This window comes from Lolium perenne, chromosome 6 (assembly GCF_019359855.2).
Source record: "Lolium perenne isolate Kyuss_39 chromosome 6, Kyuss_2.0, whole genome shotgun sequence".
Classification (NCBI taxonomy): Eukaryota; Viridiplantae; Streptophyta; class Magnoliopsida; order Poales; family Poaceae; genus Lolium; species Lolium perenne.
In genome coordinates, this window is record NC_067249.2 from 23,163,490 (window position 1) to 23,181,433 (window position 17,944).

A 17,944-nucleotide genomic window follows, 5' to 3' on the forward strand; every position below is an offset into this window, starting at 1 on the left:
CGGCGACGGGCCTCGCTCCGTTCGTCAGAAGTTAGCCTCACTTTAGTATATAAATTTGGATCACAATACAACACCGTTCATGACTATCTAATGCCTCACTCTGCAACCAGCTCATGTGCTGGTTTGTTCCCACTCTTGAGTCTTGACACATATTCAAATCTAAACTGAATAAAGGACGTTAACGACAGGAACTTGGCATGGAGAAATACATGTCTTTTTCAATAAAGGAAATATATTAATATCAAAAGATATCAATTACATCCAGCCTCTGCAACAACGCAACACCCTAATGGCAGTACGGATGCACACAGTCAAAAAAAGAAAAAGAAAACTAAGAAACAAAAGTCACGCTATAGATCCTAGGCCTAGCAAGAGCAATATAGTCATCACCAAGACAACACCTGAAATATAGAATCTCCAAAAACGACGCCTCCAAGAAGGAAACGGTGCACCAGCGCCGTCGTCGCCCGACCAAAGATCTTATATTTACACCCTGAAGATAGTCCCCGCTCTCAAAACAATGCCTCCAACAAGATCATTGCTAGGCATAACCAGTTAAGGCCAGACCTTGGGTTTTCACCCTGAAAGGTAGGACTCTGAACTTCACCTGTGTTGCCGCCCCCACTTTCATACCACTGCTGCGGAGCCCGGGACACCAAGCAAGTCCCTCAACAACGCAAAGACTTGAACCTCCATTAGCTAGTCCTCCGCTCTGGCCTTCATGTTATTCCCTTCTTCTGACTGCATCATGGACCAAAATGTCTCTTGATGCCAACACAGAACAGAGCTTCGTGTCGCTCCCACAGAACTAATCGGCCGGAATAAAAACATGGGTGCGCACGATCGAATACCACCGATTCAGCAAACTCCAGGCAAAAAAAAGCATTGTTACATTCGTCGGCGGCGCCTTCCAGAACTCAACACTCCTACCAGATCGAGAAGGAAAAACCTCAGCTAAGTCCCGACCAAAGATCTTATCTTTACACCAAGCAAGTCCCTCAACAACGCAGAGACTTGAACCTCCCTTAGTTAGTCCTCCGCTCTGGCCTTCATGTTATTCCCTTCTTCTGGCAAACTCCAGGTCTTAGCCTGGACCTCAAGTATAAATAGTTAATAGGAACCTAAATTCACGTCTATGAGAATTTGAACTCAGGTGTTGGGTTTGTACATCCACTCCCCCAACCAGTTAAGCTAGGCTCACTTCTTAGAAATACAGGTCTTGGCCTCCAAAAATCATAGGAGTTCGTCTCCATAGCTTGTTTGAGAACAAGGCAGTCCGTTGAGAAGACAACTCGGCCGATTCCCAGGTTTTTAGCAACAGGGATGATATTGACAAGAGCCAACAATTCAGACTGTCGCGCTTCATATGCCCACATTTGAAACTGGAATTTGACACAACAGCTAGCGCTCCAAGACAACAGTTTAATGTTTGACGTTGCGGAGCAGATGACCCCAAACATGGCACTTGGCACGGCAAGGCGTCAATCTTTGGCTGCCGATTCAAAGGATTAACAGAGACAAGCTCAGCGTGGGTCTTTGGAACACACGACAGCAAGCCATGGTTGAGCAATTCCACAGATCATTGTGGAATTCAAGCAATGGGAGATGGTGAGAACAGGTGCACTATCTGACGACGCGACAAGTTAGGATAGGTGGACTAGGAGGGAGTGTTTCCTCTGTTGACGCCGCTTGTGGCACTGAAATGGTACTTTCGAAAATGCATTGCTCTTTCTTCTATAATAAAACTAAGGTACGCAGTTTGGTGTACTTTCAAAAAAAAATACAGAGTATATCATCCCGGAAGAATGTCATTTGTCTGACGCTGTAACACTAATGTTTATACCTGATAGTACACTCGGTAGTGCAAGTCACTAAATCATAGTACATCTCAAAACCTCTCCCAGTTACAACTGCTACTTGGAAAGTAACTTATTTCTCAGCATCTACAACTAGGCTTTAAAGCACAGAAAAAACAGAGAACTTTTTTGGTACAGAACAATCCGCAACGCACGGTATCTCAGCAAGGAGCTCCAACCCGATCCACTGTTCCAATGTCACTACACCAGGAAGTCCCTGGGGTCCGCGACATATCCGGTCAAGGCTGATGCGGCAGCGGTGAAGGGGGATGCCAGGTAGATCTGCCCTTCCTTGTGTCCCATCCTGCCTGGGAAGTTCCTGTTTGTCGTCGACACGCAGACCTGCATCCCAAGACATAACTTCCAAATCACTAAAACCACTTTGTCTAAATACATACATATATATATATAACTTGATATTGCCAAAACCACTCTGGCTCAACAAAACAGAATTGCAAAACACTTGACGTTTCTCTTCAACACACAGGACTTCTCCCTGAATCCATAAAAGTTGCTACACAACGTTTGCAGTTTCAGCTTTCATGGACATCTCACAGAATAGAACATGTTGTAGTGGTCCCCACTACGGAAGGGACACAAATTTATAAGGGAGTTCTGTTGTTTATTAGTTTAAGACATAATTTTTCACTAAACAGCATTAGAACAGTAAGAATAACAACCTAAAGCAAACTGGCTGTCTTGACAAGAAATTCCATATACCTATAATCAGACTACAAGAGAAGCCACATGGCCAGCTAATAATTTGAAACTAAGTCAGTTCAATAGCTGTTGTTAATTAGGGTGACATAAATTTGGTTGGTACTCATGATCGAATATCTAGTCCTTTGGGAATGAGGATGCTTAACACTTCTGTAAACACAAAATCACTGACCTCCCTTCTACGTTCATGTATGTCCAATACACAGAAAAAGAATTGGATATGTTCATAAGATACTTGCCGTAGGTTCATTCATGCGAGCATATGTATCGCGAGGACCACCCAAGCATGCACCACAGTTAGGGCTAGCTGGTGTATCACAACCAGCCTCTTCAAATATCTGCAGGCAAGTTTTGCCACCAGATCCTGGAACGGTGATGCCGGTGAGGCCATATACATCCATCCATACCTAAAGGATAAAACATTTCATTTCAGTAGACACAAACGGCAAGATGACTGTATCAGTATTTCTTTTTGGTTGCGAATCATCACCTTTTGTGTTGCCGGAACGAGAAAAGTGGGAACCTTAACCTTTCCGCCCTGTAATAAGGAAAACAATTGCTAGTAAGTTGGATAATCATGGACTTTCAAGTAGTACACTATTACTGAAATGTGTCAGACAAGCGCATTTAAGTTTATGCACACAGAAAAATTACAAAAATTGGATTGCCAAGGTGCTCCAGCAAATAATAAATTAGTGACGGCAATGTTTTGTATGTCACTTAGTCACATGGGTCATTCATTTTGGATGTCCTTCAGTCACATTAGTCATGTTTTATTTTCTCCACAAAGTAACCCCACCCTCTACAAATGATGTTGCTGATAGCTCAAACATATCAAGCTGCAAGCAAAGCATAAACTTATATTGACTAGACCATATCTCCAAAGCATGCCAAACTCTCTCAGCTTCACAGCTTTCCATATTATACATGTGCCAATCTGAACCACTGTTTTTCTTTCAGCATTAATGAGGACCATGTTATGCTCTTACCCTCGGAACCTAAAACCCTAGAAAGCCGATAACCCAACAAACTGCCCAATTAATACTAACACTGGGTCAAAGGCAACTTCAAGTACATCCCATCCCCAAGTTACCAACCTTTGGAAGTAGACCTAGTTACAGTCAACAAAAGGAACTGAAATAAACATTTTAAGTACACAACCATTGACATGATTGTACCCTACAGGTTTAAATACATAGCAGGTATACCACCACCACACAATAAACAAAATGACGATGACTTCACCATGCTGCTAAAACATAGGTTTCAAGCTACTTACTGAAGCTAAGAACACTTTCGCAGCAGCAAGGAAATCCTCAGTCTTACCACCAGTGCAAGAACCAATATAAACTCGGTCAATCTTGACATCTCTGCATTCTCTTGCTAGAGCACGGTTGTCAGGCGAGTGTGGCTACAGGTTCATAGAGAGTACAGCTTAAATTTATTGGATAGTATCAACAAAACAAATATAGAGACTGTAAAAGAAGAAACCTTGGCAACTACTGGCTCCAATTTGGATACATCAATCCGGTAGTCACTAACAAATCTGAAAGCAAAATCAGACAAATAAAAAGAAAGGAAAACAGCAGCATGCAGATATGCCATATCACAATTCATAAAATAACACAAATAATAGAAAAGGGAAATCTCTACACAACAACATGACATTTTAAACAAATATGCATAGTCAACTTTAAAATACAAGGCATCAGAAAACATGGATCACAGTTCGCCCACAGATATGTTTGTGTCTATGTAGTTGGGGATTAAGACCCGGCATCAAATCCACTAAAAGTCTGAATAGCTTTGTGAATGACTTAAACCACCATAGGTAGACCCATCCACTTGTTCTATCGGACAGGCTTTTGTACCATACAGGATGCATACCAAATAATTGTATGGCTATTGAGGAAGTCCTATCTATGTAGCCAGCTGATACCAAGCAGGCTCTACATTACTGGGATCAGCTAAAGGCAACAAAGAGATCCGGTTATTTCAAATAAACCAAACTGTAGTTTTTTTTAGGGGAAACTAAACCGTTCTGTTTTATTCACTGTTACAAGCTTTTGAAACCCTATTAGAGCTATTACTATTAGCCAATTCAGCTCCGACCCCTTCAGGTCCAGAAAATGCTAAAAACACGCCCAAACTAACTTTCCACATGTATTGAAAAAACTAGCTGAATAACTACTCCCTCCGATCCGGAAAAAGTGTCCGATTCATAGTACAATTGCTTTTTTACAAATAACCCCTTGTAAAGTTAGCAAAAGACGCACAACGCCCTTCTTTCTCTTCTCTGATTCAGAAACAACTCGCCCAGCACGCTCTCCTTCTTCCTCCGCCTCCACGATTGCTCGCCTCCAGCTCCCCTGATCTACTCGATCTGCTTCGGATGATCAGCTACACCTGGGCAACTCCACTAGTCTGCTCCGGCTGCAACTCCGTGCACCAACTTCAGCTAATCGGATGCACCTCCAAGTCCAAGCTCTCGATCCGCACCTCCGCGCTGGTTCCTTGCGTCCATCCTGGCAGCGACCAGATCCGGCGCATCAGGCCTAGTAGCCACCGGATCAAGTCTCGCCGACGCCGGATCTGGCGATTCGTCGCCGACCAACAGGTCAACCTTTTTGTTGGGGAGAGCTCGGCGAGCCAATGGATGGTGGAGGGAATCGTGGCGATGCGAGAGAAATTGGCGCCACGATGAGAGGGAACTAGGGGAGCGCGGTCGTGAGGCCTTGGGAGCACAGCCGTGAGACGAGGGGAGCGCGGCGGAGCATGAGAGAGGGAGAGCTGGGAAGAGAGAGGGAGTGCGGGGCTGCGGGTGCCGTGCTGGTGAGCGGAGAGACGGGTGGAGTGCAGGTTGACGCGGAAAAATGATTGAGGGTGTTTCTGTAAATTTGCCTGTCCGACTCTTTTTTGGGATCGGAGGGAGTAGAAATCCTAGAATACATCGTTTATACAGTAAGTTCAAACTCAGCTAATAAGCAGTAATCATCTTACCTTGCATGGCAAACTTTTAGAAACTGAATTGTGTAGGTTGATGCATTATATACATAGCATGATCTAAAGGATAAGGACAGCAGGGAAAGACTATAATCACCTGGCCTGAGCATCACTGTAAACAGGTTCATACTCGACAGATGTCTTGCCCTGCAATGTACAAGGATGACAGACATGATCTTACAATCACCATGATGTGAAACATTGATACCTACTCACTATAAATTGCTTTGCTCACTTGTTATCTCAAAAAAATTACAGCAATCTTGCTTTGAAAAAGAGTATAGTACTACAGTTCTACCATTGGCATTCAGATGGTAGTGATATACCTCAAGGTACTTAAATGTAGTTGCATCAGCAGGCACGACACCATTCTTTCCACCAGCTTCAATAACCATGTTGCAGAGTGTCATTCGCTCTTCCATCTAGCAATGTGAAAAAATAAACTCAATTCGCTCTTACATTATATGACAGCTCATTAATCAGTATGAACTTGGAACATACAGTTAGGCTTTCTACTGTTGATCCAACGAACTCCATTGATTTGTATGTTGCACCAGATACAGATATCTCGCCAATAATCTGTAAACAAATATCACAAAGCATGAAACATCTGAGTTGCAATGAGAAAATCCTGACAAAAAGATATACTTCAATATAACCAAGATTATTTTGTAGGCTTACTTGTAAAATCAGATCCTTCGCAAGTAAAAACGGTGGCATTTCTCCGTCTAACACAAACCTGATAGTTGGAGGCACCTGAATATAAGATTAAAAATAAGTCAAACAACCATTTCTTTTTTTTTTTTTGCATAGGCAATGCAGTGTATCCGTGCTATAATAGATAAAAGTGTATCCAGGATATTACAAACAGATAGCATGTTTAAAAGCCATTGTTTATGATATGAAAAATAAATAGAATGCGAGAAGCACGAAGTAAAAAATGGAAGAACTGCTGTCTGAAACTTGGAACGGTACTAACTGAATGATAAACCCAGGGTATCTGCAGTCTTATTTTTGTATGAAGCATATTTTGGATGGACCAGCTTATAATTTATAACACAGAGAGCTTTTAGCTACTTCTGTCAGCTATCAATCATGATTTTTCATGTTTGTGCATAACCGCTTGATTGCTAAGGTCTGATCGAAACAAAATTAAGTATCCCTACACATCAATGGGAATATGAAATGTAGAACCAAATTTTGGTTCACACATATACTAAGAAAAATATGTGTTTGTCCTTTATCGTTTAAAACTATGTTCAAATTCTATGTGGGAGTACGGAAAATTGTTTGCGTACCTTGAGAAGAGCCTTCCCAGTTCCCATGACAAATCCTGCATCAGTGTTTCCAATTCCAGTTGCAAATTGACCAAAGGCTCCAGCATTGCATGTATGAGAATCAGTACCAAGGAGAACCTATATATACAACAACTGGAGCAGGTTAATCCTTACTCCATAGTAAAACCACCACAAGCTTTCATTGCTCAGTGCAGTGAGTAAAATACCTCGCCTGGTCGGCAGTGACCTTCTTGGGCAAGCGCAATGTGGCAAACACCTTTGTAGTCTGGATTCGCCTACAACAGAAGTGTAAACCCTTTCTAAATACATGAATCTTACTTTTATTTGAAAGGAGCTCTGAGCAGGTCTCATATTGAACAAACAAGCGATATAATGAGTAAGTCATACTCTGAAATCGCTGAGGTCCTTGATGTCGTAAAAGTACTTAATCTTCTGCTCTTGGCAGAAGTCCCTGAGGATATCGACATTCCGGTTGGCGCGCTCGTCGCTGGTGAAGATGTAGTGGTCGGGGATGATGACGACCTTCTCGCGGTCCCACACCTTGGCGTCGTCCCCGAACTCCTGCTTGAAGATCCCGATGGTGCCGGGGCCGCAGACGTCGTGCGTCATGAGCACGTCGACGTCCACCCAGACGTTCTCGCCGGGCTCGAGGCTGGCGCGCTCCGACGCCCGCGCCAGGATCTTCTCCGTGGTCGTCATCGGGGCCTTCACGGAGCCGGTGGCCGCGGGCGCGCGCGGCGCCTGGGCCGGGGTGGCGACCGCGCGGACGCAGCCGCCCCGCGCGCGGCGGCTCCTCGAGCTCGGCCGCTGCTGCGTCGGCGCCGCCGCGGCGAGCTCGTGCTGCGGCAGGGGAGCATGGAAACGACGGGGTTAGTAGAGTGAGGAGCTTGAGAGGGGCGGAGGGGAGGGGAAGGGGAGAGGAGGGAACCTTGTGGGCGGCGAAGGCGGCGGAGGCCTTGGCGGCGGCGGAGATGGAGGCCATGGCGGCGCGCGCGGTCGAGCACCTTGAGGTCAATACAGAGATTTGGGGGAAGGCGGGCGTGTGGGCAAGGGGAGACACGAGCCAAAGGTAATATAGGGTGATAAGTTCAGATGCTACAGCTGTAACACAGATCGAGGGGTCTCAAAAAAAAAAAAAAAAAAAAAAAAAAAAGGTAATATAGGGTGTGTGTGGGAGGTTACGTGTGCGATTTGAGCCGTCGGATTTAAATCGGACGGCTACGCATGGGGTTTAAGAGCCAATTTGGTTCTTTGTTCTTTTTGGAACCAATTTGGCTCTGAACTGCCGGGACTGAAGAAAAAGAGCATCGCAAAGATATGAAATAAAATGAGGAGATTAAAAGAATATTTTGGGTTATTTGGAGTACAAACCTCGGTCATTTTCTAGCGAGAATTTTGACTATCACCAAACATGGGCATGAACACTTGCTAAAATCTAGTTCAAAATCGTCAAAACAAGGTCAAACGACATGAACGTGCATCTTAATCTGAAAATGGAACCGGTTAAATCTTAAAATTTCTTCGCTTTTCTCTCTGAAACTTTCGTTAGAATCGCCTGGGCCACGCAAAAGCAAGACACAAGATCCAAACTAAAGGCCAGCTAGCCTCCGTTTGCTAGGTACCTTGGCCGCTACGTCCGAAGATTTGCTAACTTGACCCCTACTCCTCCTTAAGGCCTCCCACTAGCCACTAATTCTGACCACTACACAGAACACTGCATTTCGTGTCACTAGCTACGTTTTGGTCCTCGTGGCAATTTTTTGGTTCTCCCAGAACAATGCTTATTTCATGGAGTAATCTTCTACTCCCTCCATCCCAAGGAATAGGGCGTAAATAATTTTTTTAAATTTCTTCATAGGATAAGGCGCAGGGTGAGGTTTACACGGTTTCTTCCAAAACTACCCCTTAAATTCCGGAAGTGGAGAAGTAGCTATTATTAGCCTTCCACGGTGCATGCGGGATGCTGGGCCAAAATATCAGTTGAGGAGCAGTTATTGAGGCAATTTTATTGGCCATGCATGTGCATGCGGAGAGACAAGGAAGTAATTGTGAAATTGGGGGGAGAGAAAGGAGGAGACTTCCGTTACCAAAGAGTTAACACGGGAGAGAGTTAAGGAATCCTGCGCATGCATGCAAGGGCAAAGAAAAAAACACTCAATCGCTGCATGTCTTCCTTAATAATCGCGCCACAATTTTTACGCCTTGTTCCTTGAGATGGAGGGAGTATGTGGAAACCAGCTAGTGTGCAAGTGCTACAGAATACTCGTACGGAAACATTTTTAGGGATTTCTATTTTTGTACCCTTGGTTCATAGCTCTACACAATTTTCTTCAGCCGCTAAATTTTTCCTCACTTTTCCCCTTCCTCTAGTCTCAAACCCTCGCAAACGGTCGGACGGAGGGTTGCCAACAGGTCACCGTTACATGCCGACGGGAGGGGCCGTGTAGGGACAGTTCCTCCCTTGGCTTTTACGTGTTGACGGGTGGAGCCGGGAGACACGTCAGACTAGCCATCCATCTCTCGCTTACGTGTGGGTCTCTCTATTTCCTGATTGCGTGGGGCAAATAGGGTCGCTTTGTGGGGCCGCCGCTGCCAATGACCGATGGGGCCGTGATGTGGGGCCGTAGTTGCACTCATGTCGAGGGGATGACCCCCGGTAGGCTAAGGGTATGGCATAATAGCCAAGTTATGTAGGAAAATCGTTGTTGACCAAATTGGAGGTTGACTGGCTTAGGGGTAGCTGGAATAGGATGACCGACTTACCTATGCCGGCATATGGCCGAAAACGACTTACCTTGACCCGATCGTCTTAGATCATAGAAGGGATGCTGGAATTTAATAATCGAGATGCTTTGTGGGAGCCAACATTGGTGACCGGCATAGAGCCAACAGTCATATTCATGTCCCCAAGGTTAGCGCTCAAGTCCCATCGCTACAATTACAGAAGAATCTCATCATCATGGCAAGCACGTCGCTACATTCCAAGCGTCGTATGAGCTCATCATGCGCTGACCACTGTGGCGTGGCCACAGAGGCAAGTACAAGTATGCCCAGTCCCATCGAGGATGTCCAGGGCGACAAGATGGAGCTCCTGGCGGGGCCCAAGCGAAAACTTTGACACCATAGAAATAGGCGTTATCCCATGCTAGGGTTTCTGACATGTAACCTCCGCCCAGTACATAAGGGGGTGCAGGGCCTCCAAGGCAGGGAATCCCCCCCCCCCCCCCCCCACATACGCATAGAGGCACAGAGCTTCTTCCTTCTCTCGCTACACAGCCCAATGAGCACCATTATTGTGGGGTTTCCACCTCGAGATATATACATCTAGACAAGCTGGAATGGGGGTTTTACCTCCTCACGAGGGCCCTGGGCACATGCACCTCCAACACCTTCCCCAAACCACCACCATATTGCCTTCCCCATACATCATCTTTCTTCCCCCAGGGCACGTTGTATATGTGAACCCACCCTGGCACCGAGTTGAGTATTGTTTCAGAGGGTTGGGCACCTTCGTCGAGGTCCTTCACAATCAACGCATTCTGGTTGAGAATCCACGGGCCGCTTTGCATCACGAAATCATAATTTCCCCTCGGAGAAGAGAGGTGGCCATATAGTAATTTTTCCCCTTCTCCGAGTACCTAATTCCACTGCGGAGGTGCCAAACCTCATATGTAAATCGTTTGAACATGGGTTGGTGTTTGGTTTGAAATTAGCCATGTAGCTTACAACTTCCATGTCGTGGGCTTAGCTGGTTCCACCTTGATCTCCTATTCCTCATCAAATTCCAGGTACACATCGTATTCCATATCCACAGTGCCTCCAATTTGTGCCTCTGCTCCTTGCCTAAGCCCATCCCATCCATCACGTTTGCATCCTCCCAATTGTCATTGTTGTCCATGGCCCTGCCAGTGTCGAGCAGTGCTCTACGTCGTGGCAGTAGAACGCCAGCAGACTTCGGGTGAGCAGGTCTCTCAGCGAGACCCCCTTGTTCACCCCCTCCCACCGGCGGTGCCAGCAGTAGCCCCACTGGCCTTGTTGACGCACGGGCACGATCCTGTCAGACAAGTACCCACCGACGGTGCCAGCAGTAACTCCACAGGCCTTGTTGACGCACGGGCATGATCATGTCAGACAGGTACCCACCGGCGGTGCCAGTAGTAGCCCCACTGGCCTTGTTGACGCATGGGCACGCTCCTGTCAGACAGGTACAGAGGTTGCCGTCCCGCGAGATGTAGGCATGGTCGCGGCGTTGCCGTTGTGCCGGCCTCCTTGGTTCGAGTTAGCACCTGACGCCGTCTTCAATGCTCCCGTGGTGCCATCATCGTTGGGGACAAGCAATCCAATCTGCGTGCAAGAGCCACGAAAGATCGATCAGGTGGAGTTGGGGATTTGCGATCTGAGTTTCCCCGGGAATTGGACTTTATGGCGGCTCCCACCGCCTCTCCCTCCTCGTATTGGGAGCGGACTCCTCCCTCTACTTCCTTCCTTGCGCGCAGCGTGCCGCGCCTGGACTCTCTCGCCGCCTTGCGGCGCTCCGCTGCACTCTCGTAGGGTGGCGACGACGGTAGGGAAAAATCACCCTTGTCGCCAGAGCCGAACCGAAGAGAGTTAGTCACACTAATTCAAACTAAAATGCCGTCTAGATTCATGCAAAACTAGATATATCGAGTTATTTATTTCGGGACGGATGGAGTACTTCTTATTTGTCTTCTATATTCTACATTTATATCTTTTTCGAGAAACTCCACCAAACTTTCATATTTTATTTTTCAGCATGCCTTTGTTTTCGTATGTATGGAATTGAAATTTAAAGATTTTAGATTAATTCACGCGCAAGTATTATGCATCCCACTTTGTTTCGGAGACGCGCCATGCATCGAGCCACCGACGTAAGTAAACTGAACGCTGCACGACTTGGAAACCGTTTCGAACTCGTCCTGCCCAACCATAAGTATCTTGAGCCGGCCGACGACTGCCGCACACACATTCATTGTTCGACGAGAGTACGAGTCGTTCCAATCCAAGAACGATCGATGGCCGCCGCCGTGGATTCCCGCAAGCGCTGCGTCGCTGCGTTCCTGGACGAGCCGTCCCCGGCGCCGCCCCACCTCGCCAAGCGCGGTCGCTTCGTGCCATGCGCCGCCTCCATGGCTCCTTTGCCGGCGCTGGCGCAGTTCGACCCGCTCGACGCCCTCCGGCTCGTGTTCCCGGACGCCGACCCGCAGGACCTGGAGGCCTGCTTCGCCGCGTCGGGCCGCGACATCAACGCCGCCGTGCAGGCGTACCGCGCCCAGCAGGCCAGTGACGCGCTGGCGCAGCAGCTCGTCTCCGCGGCAGCAGACGGCGACGACGAGCGCTGCGCCGGCGTCCTCGTGGAGCAGATGGGGGCGGCGACCGACGTGGGCGACGCCAAGAACCGCGCGGCGTGGATGCTGGAACTGATCAGGAACGCCACCGCCGAGCGCGCCGCGCACCAGACGGCGGCGGAGGCGGCGAGGCTGCGTGAGGAGAACGCTTTGCTGAGGGAGCACGCGGAGCACGGCGCGAGGGAGGCGGCGAGACTGCGCGAGGAGAACGCGGCGCTGAGGGAGCGCGCGGCTGCGGCGGAGCGCGACGGCACGGTGCTGAAGCGCGGCGTTATGGCGCAGCAGAGGCGGTACGAGGAGATGGAGCGCGACGCGGCGGCGATGAAGAAGAAGGTTGCGGAGCTGGAGATGGCCAACTACGCGCTCAACGTCCGGCTGAGGGACGCCGACGGATGCCGCTTCCAGACGGCGTACCGCAGGCCCGACGTGTTCTAGTTAGGGCTCATCTAGACACCTGTTTAGTTGCAAGATCTATGTAGTTTAAGATGAGATGCTAAAAAAACGTCTGAGATGCTACTCCTGTAAAACTGTTGTAAATGCAAGTCTATCGATGGAATTCCGTTTCCATTCAATCTGATCTCGCTGTAGTTGTCATTCCGTCTTGAGGTCGATGTAATGTCTAAACGTGAGTTGGAACGTACTTACAGGAAAAGCATCAAGGTTCAATTACTCAAGTGTAACTTTCACGAAAACAATAGCAAGTTATAGCAATTTTGGATGAACTTTCAAGAAATTACAGAAACTTGTGAAATATAGATGAAGCTAGTTTCACTTTCACTTGAACTAAACTACTATTTTTTAACCTCTAACTAATTGAGCAAATTCAGAAATTTTCAGCTTTTGAATGAACCTTCAGTTATTCCTAAACTTTCATTGTTTTGAGAATTTTTTAGATTTTGAATAAACTTTTAACTTTTGCTAAACTTTCATAATTTTGAGGAACTTTCAACTTCTTATATAAAGTTTTCACACTTTTCCTCTGAGCTTCCAGAGTTTTGAGTTCAAAATTTCACCTTTTTAAAATAAACGTTTGGGGGGAAATCTCAACTCTCAATTTTTTTGTATAACTTTACTCTATTGTAAGATCTTACGCCACTTTTCATAAAAATCGTTGCACCTTCGGACTACCAACTTTTATCGGAATTCATCCAGGTGCCAACAATATACAATTTCCCATGATCTTTCTAAAAAGAAGGTCTCTCCGCAAGAAAATTTTGGAGGTTTCTAGAGTTTTTATAAGGAATGATCATGGTCTCAAGAGGGTGTGGATTTTGCCAGGACCTTATGGCGCCCGGCCCTTATCTCACACCGTCTATTTCAGCAAAGTGCGTCAAGATTGGTGACTTGTTTTTTGCAAAAAAGACCCTGGATTTTATCAGATTCGCTGTTACAAATCCTTGCTGCGTTATAAAGTTCTTCACAACCTATGTTTGTATCAATTTGTGTCAATCTAAAGTTCTTCAAATTTGCTGATGTTTTTACAAAAGTTCTTCACAAGTTTTTTATATGGATCCATTATTGTCATTCTAAAGTTCTTCAGAATTTGAAGATGAGTATCTACACAGTAGAAAAAGATCTTCACGTTTTCTGCTAAATATCCAAGAAATAAGTGCACGATACATACACAAAACAAAAGGATCCATTCACAGTAGTTGAAGATCTTAATGTTTCCCAGTAAATATCCAACAAATCAGTGCCGGATTTCATACACGAAAAAAGGATCCATTCACCGTACAAAAGGGATCCACAAATTACATACTAGATCCGAATCAAGAAATAACAAAAGATCCTAACAAAGAAAAGGGCCCGAACAAGAAACAAAAATAGATCTTGAGCCGGCGTTCATCCGCGACGGTCTGACCACCCATCCAGCCGCCGGCTCGGCCGTGCTGGCTGGTGGCGGCCTGGATCTCACCGGCCGTGTCTCCAATGCTGGAGAAGGCCACAGGGAGGGCGCTGCTGGCCGGCGCGACGGGTGGCAGCGGAGATCTCCAGCTTGGGGGCGGGCGTGGTGGAGGAAGGCTCTCGCCGGTCGTGTCTCCAATGCTGGAGAAGGCCACGGGGAGGGTGCTGCTGGCCGGCGCGACGGGTGGCAGCGGAGATCTCCAGCTTGGGGGCAGGCGTGGTGGAGGAAGGCTCTCGTCGGAGGAGGGACAGGGGTGGCGAGGTGGCGAGGCGACGGAGATCGGCGACGGGAGTGGTGGAGGCCGGCCAAGAGGGCGCTGATGGTCGGGACTCGAGAGGGAGAGGGGAGGCGGACGGGAGGGAGTGGGGAGGGGTTGCGGGTGGCTCGATCTGGGAGGATGTGGGGTTAGGTTAGGGTTTCAACAGGGACTGGGGGAATTTATACAGAGAGCTCTTCGGACCACATCGTGATTAGATACAAATGCAAGGATCTTTTTGCAAAATAGTCGAGCGCGAATGTCCATCAGTACCGGACCGCTGGGATTGGGTCCGGGCGCCATAAGGTCTGCTCGTTGTATTTACCGGTCTCAAGAACCTTAGACTGCCACATCATGAGGAAAAAAGAGGTATATTTCCTATGTAAATGGAATTTTCTAAACCATTTGCCATGTTGTTATGCTCTAGTGCATTTTGTTTGGAAAAGATCAACTTTTCCCCCTATTGTAGTTTCTAAACACTACTTCTATTTCTCAAACACGAGTCAAAGTGTGTGTTATTTAATTTGTACACTCTCTGTAAAGATGTATTAGACTTTGATCATGATTAGTTGTCAGAATCATGATTCTACTATACCATTCTACGACTTTACGATCTAAATTGAGTGGAACGATTCAACGATCCATTCCGATCCGATTCAGAATCACAATTCTGACAACATTCATACACATAGTTAGTACACCATATGAAATAGAGATATTTTGCAAGATACATACAACCATATCACCTATATATAATTATATATACTCAATGCATATACTTTATTATACAGTAGTTGTCAAAGTCCTACATAATACAAAATTCCTCGACTAGGTCACTCACCCCTGTTACTCGACGCTCAGATCGTCGGGTATGACTGCAACAGAGTATTTCTCGATGCAGGAAGCGCTCTCAACTTGATCTACGCCAAGACAATGCGAGCAATGAACATCTCCCTCACTAATCTGGCACCCTCAGATATTGGCTTCCACGGTGTAATTCTTGGAAAACCAGAAATTCCCTTGGGAAAGATTTGGCTTGATGTAGTCTTTGGGACGAGGGAAAACTTCAGAGAGAAAAGCTAGAGTTCGAAGTCGTCGATTTTACATCACAGTATCATGCGATACTAGGGAGTCCAACATATTCTCGGTCCATGCCAGTCTCTCATCACACATACCTTCTACTGCCAGGACCCAATGGAATTATCACCGTTAAGGGAAATTTTGCTCGCTTCGACGCCTGCGACAAAAAGTTCCACAAGATATCGCAGGTCTTCGGAATGCAAACAGAGTTCTTCCAAGCCACATTCATTCGTGCCCAACATTTTAGGTGACAGGATCTCCGGCGAGCATTTGACGATAGCACAAAAGTCTTGCATAAAAAACAATGAAGAAAAAAATGAAACGGGAAAAAAACAAACACAAAAGAGAAAAGTAGTCGTACAACTTTGGTGCGACACAAAGAGGATCGATGAATGACATGCATGCATGGCAGTAATTTTGCGCATGTCAACCAAATACAAACTATTTTTAAATAAATAGAAGGGCCGTGCTAGGCGTCGGGCGACTGATCTGGGAGAAAAATCGGTCGTCCTATCCGCCGTTGGATCAGTCAATCAAGTACGTTGGATTCGCTTCCCTGAAATGTCGCTTTCATATGCTAGAAAACGTCGCTTTCCTGCCAGCGATATACTAGGTGGACCTAGGCGGACGGTTTGTTCACCTTGTTTTGCTCTCACAACACATATAATAGTCCTATCGGTTGAATTTTTTTTGTAAAATTGCAACAAAAAAAGCACAACAATGGCCACTAATTCCCAAAAAAAATACTAACAAACAAACATTATAATTTCTCCCGAGGAAAACACTTTACAACAATTTACAAAAGGAGTTTACAACAATAATCAAGAATGAATCCAACAAAAAAATCAACAATTTTCACATCAGATTTCCCCCATGAGAAATCACCTTACAACAAATTACAGAGACATTCTTTACAATAATTATCAAGGAAAACAACAAAATAATTTAAATATGTAAACATTAGGAATTTCCCACCGTGGGAATCACTTTACAACAAATCAGAGAGACATTTTGTACAATAATTATCAAGGAAAACAACAAAATACTTTAAATATGCAAACATTAGGAATTTACACGGTGGGAATCAGTTTACAACAAATTACATAGAAATTTTCCACAATAATTATCAAGGAAAACAACAAAATAATTTAAATATGTAAACATTAGGAATTTCCCACGGTGGAATAATTGTACAACAAATTACAGAGATATTTTCTACAATAATCTCAAACGAATCCAACAACTTAGTTTAGCAAATTCAACACTAGAATCTCCCCAGGATGAAATCCCTTTGCAAACTTACATCTGGTGAGTGGTCGTGGCCCCTTGCTGCCCCAGCTTGCAACAGGCTTCGCCGGCTTGCAGTTGGTGCGGTTGCGACGCGAGGCAGGCGGTCTTCCAAGCGGCGGCGGGAGGCAGCTCGTGGCGATGGGGATCAGTTGGAGGCAGCGCGACACGTACTGTGGCGGCGCCGGCTTGCAGCAACGGCCGCGTCCGGAATCCCCTCACCTCACGCCATCGATGTGCAGGCGCGGAGCCCCTTGCAGCTTCAAGACATGGCAGGAGCAGGGTGTCCCCGCTGGGGGAGAAGCAGGGCGACCTCGCCAACGGAGGAGCATGGCCGGCCTCGTTGTATCTCCTGCTCTCCCGTAGAGAAGAGGCAGGGCCTTGTGTGGATAGGAAAAGAATAGATTTTTTTTGAGGACAGGAAAAGAATAGATGAACTCATCGGAAGGGAAGAGAAGATAAGGTTGAGAGAGAGGGCACATCAGCACGTGGTGTGCGGGCCCACCGGAAACAGTGACGCGTCGGCGGAGCACGCAACAACCGATCTTTTCCTCCGTTCGGCCGACCGAAACCAAGCATTTTCCTAAATAGAAATACCAGGCAAATATCAATCGAACTTAAAAAAAATCGAAACAAAAGGTCAGAAATCTTGAGTCTATTATCTGGAAATTCAAAAATGGGAATCTCACATAAACATGATGGTTTTTCCTGAATTATCTGTAAAATTTCCCGAACTCCTCAATTTTCTCTAATAGTCTGTAGTCTTCTTGTTTATATTCTATAATATTTACTACTCTTTTCCCTTCTCAGCGTGATCATATTATATGTTATCTTTTCGAGAAATTCCCCCAAAAATCGTGTTTTTTTTCTCAAAATACTATGGTTTTAGAATAGATTACTGAAATTTAAACATTGGATTTGCAATCCAATACGAAACGTACCATAGCAGCAGATGGGGACAAAATTGATAAGCTTCTCATTGGTTCGCTTCCAAACACTAATTGTACCGGGTCAAATTTGATCTAAAAGGGCCTTCTACACTCTTGCAGAAGCGGCTTCGGGACTCATAAGAGCAACTCTAGCATACACGGCATCAGCCCTCATCCATCCGAATAGTAACTGCTTTTTTGTGATTTTAGAGAGGAAAAAGGGTCGATCCAAAACACCGTATC

The 17,944-nt window shown here is 46.1% G+C and overlaps 2 protein-coding genes across 2 annotated transcripts; one reads left to right on the forward strand and one right to left on the reverse strand.

Moving 5' to 3' along the window:
• Positions 1 to 1,811: 1,811 nt before the first annotated feature.
• On the reverse strand, positions 1,812 to 7,944 carry LOC127308619 (3-isopropylmalate dehydratase large subunit, chloroplastic). The gene is made up of 13 exons (XM_051339486.2): positions 7,806 to 7,944; positions 7,265 to 7,717; positions 7,084 to 7,152; positions 6,878 to 6,994; positions 6,261 to 6,335; positions 6,081 to 6,158; positions 5,906 to 6,001; positions 5,677 to 5,726; positions 4,068 to 4,122; positions 3,856 to 3,987; positions 3,067 to 3,114; positions 2,816 to 2,983; positions 1,812 to 2,198 (listed from the first exon to the last, which is right to left on the reverse strand). The coding sequence occupies exons 1-13, from the start codon at positions 7,857 to 7,859 to the stop codon at positions 2,058 to 2,060; spliced, it is 1,536 nt and encodes a 511-aa protein (XP_051195446.1). The 5' UTR covers positions 7,860 to 7,944; the 3' UTR covers positions 1,812 to 2,057.
• Positions 7,945 to 11,833: 3,889 nt separating this feature from the next.
• Positions 11,834 to 12,747, forward strand: LOC127310682 (uncharacterized). The gene has a single exon (XM_051341333.2). It carries the CDS (start codon positions 11,911 to 11,913, stop codon positions 12,676 to 12,678), a length of 768 nt encoding a protein of 255 aa, XP_051197293.1. The 5' UTR covers positions 11,834 to 11,910; the 3' UTR covers positions 12,679 to 12,747.
• The last annotated feature ends 5,197 nt before the right edge of the window (positions 12,748 to 17,944 follow it).

Bases quoted from the DNA above. Each gene is read 5' to 3' on its own strand.
- LOC127308619 (XM_051339486.2), bottom strand. From the start codon at position 7,859: ATGGCCTCCATCTCCGCCGCCGCCAAGGCCTCCGCCGCCTTCGCCGCC. The intron at 6,159-6,260 runs GTAAGCCTACAA...ATTTGTTTACAG, and splicing joins CGAAGGATCTGATTTTACAA to ATTATTGGCGAGATATCTGT. The intron at 2,199-2,815 runs GCAAGTATCTTA...CTTGGGATGCAG, and splicing joins CTCGCATGAATGAACCTACG to GTCTGCGTGTCGACGACAAA.
- LOC127310682 (XM_051341333.2), top strand. From the start codon at position 11,911: ATGGCCGCCGCCGTGGATTCCCGCAAGCGCTGCGTCGCTGCGTTCCTG.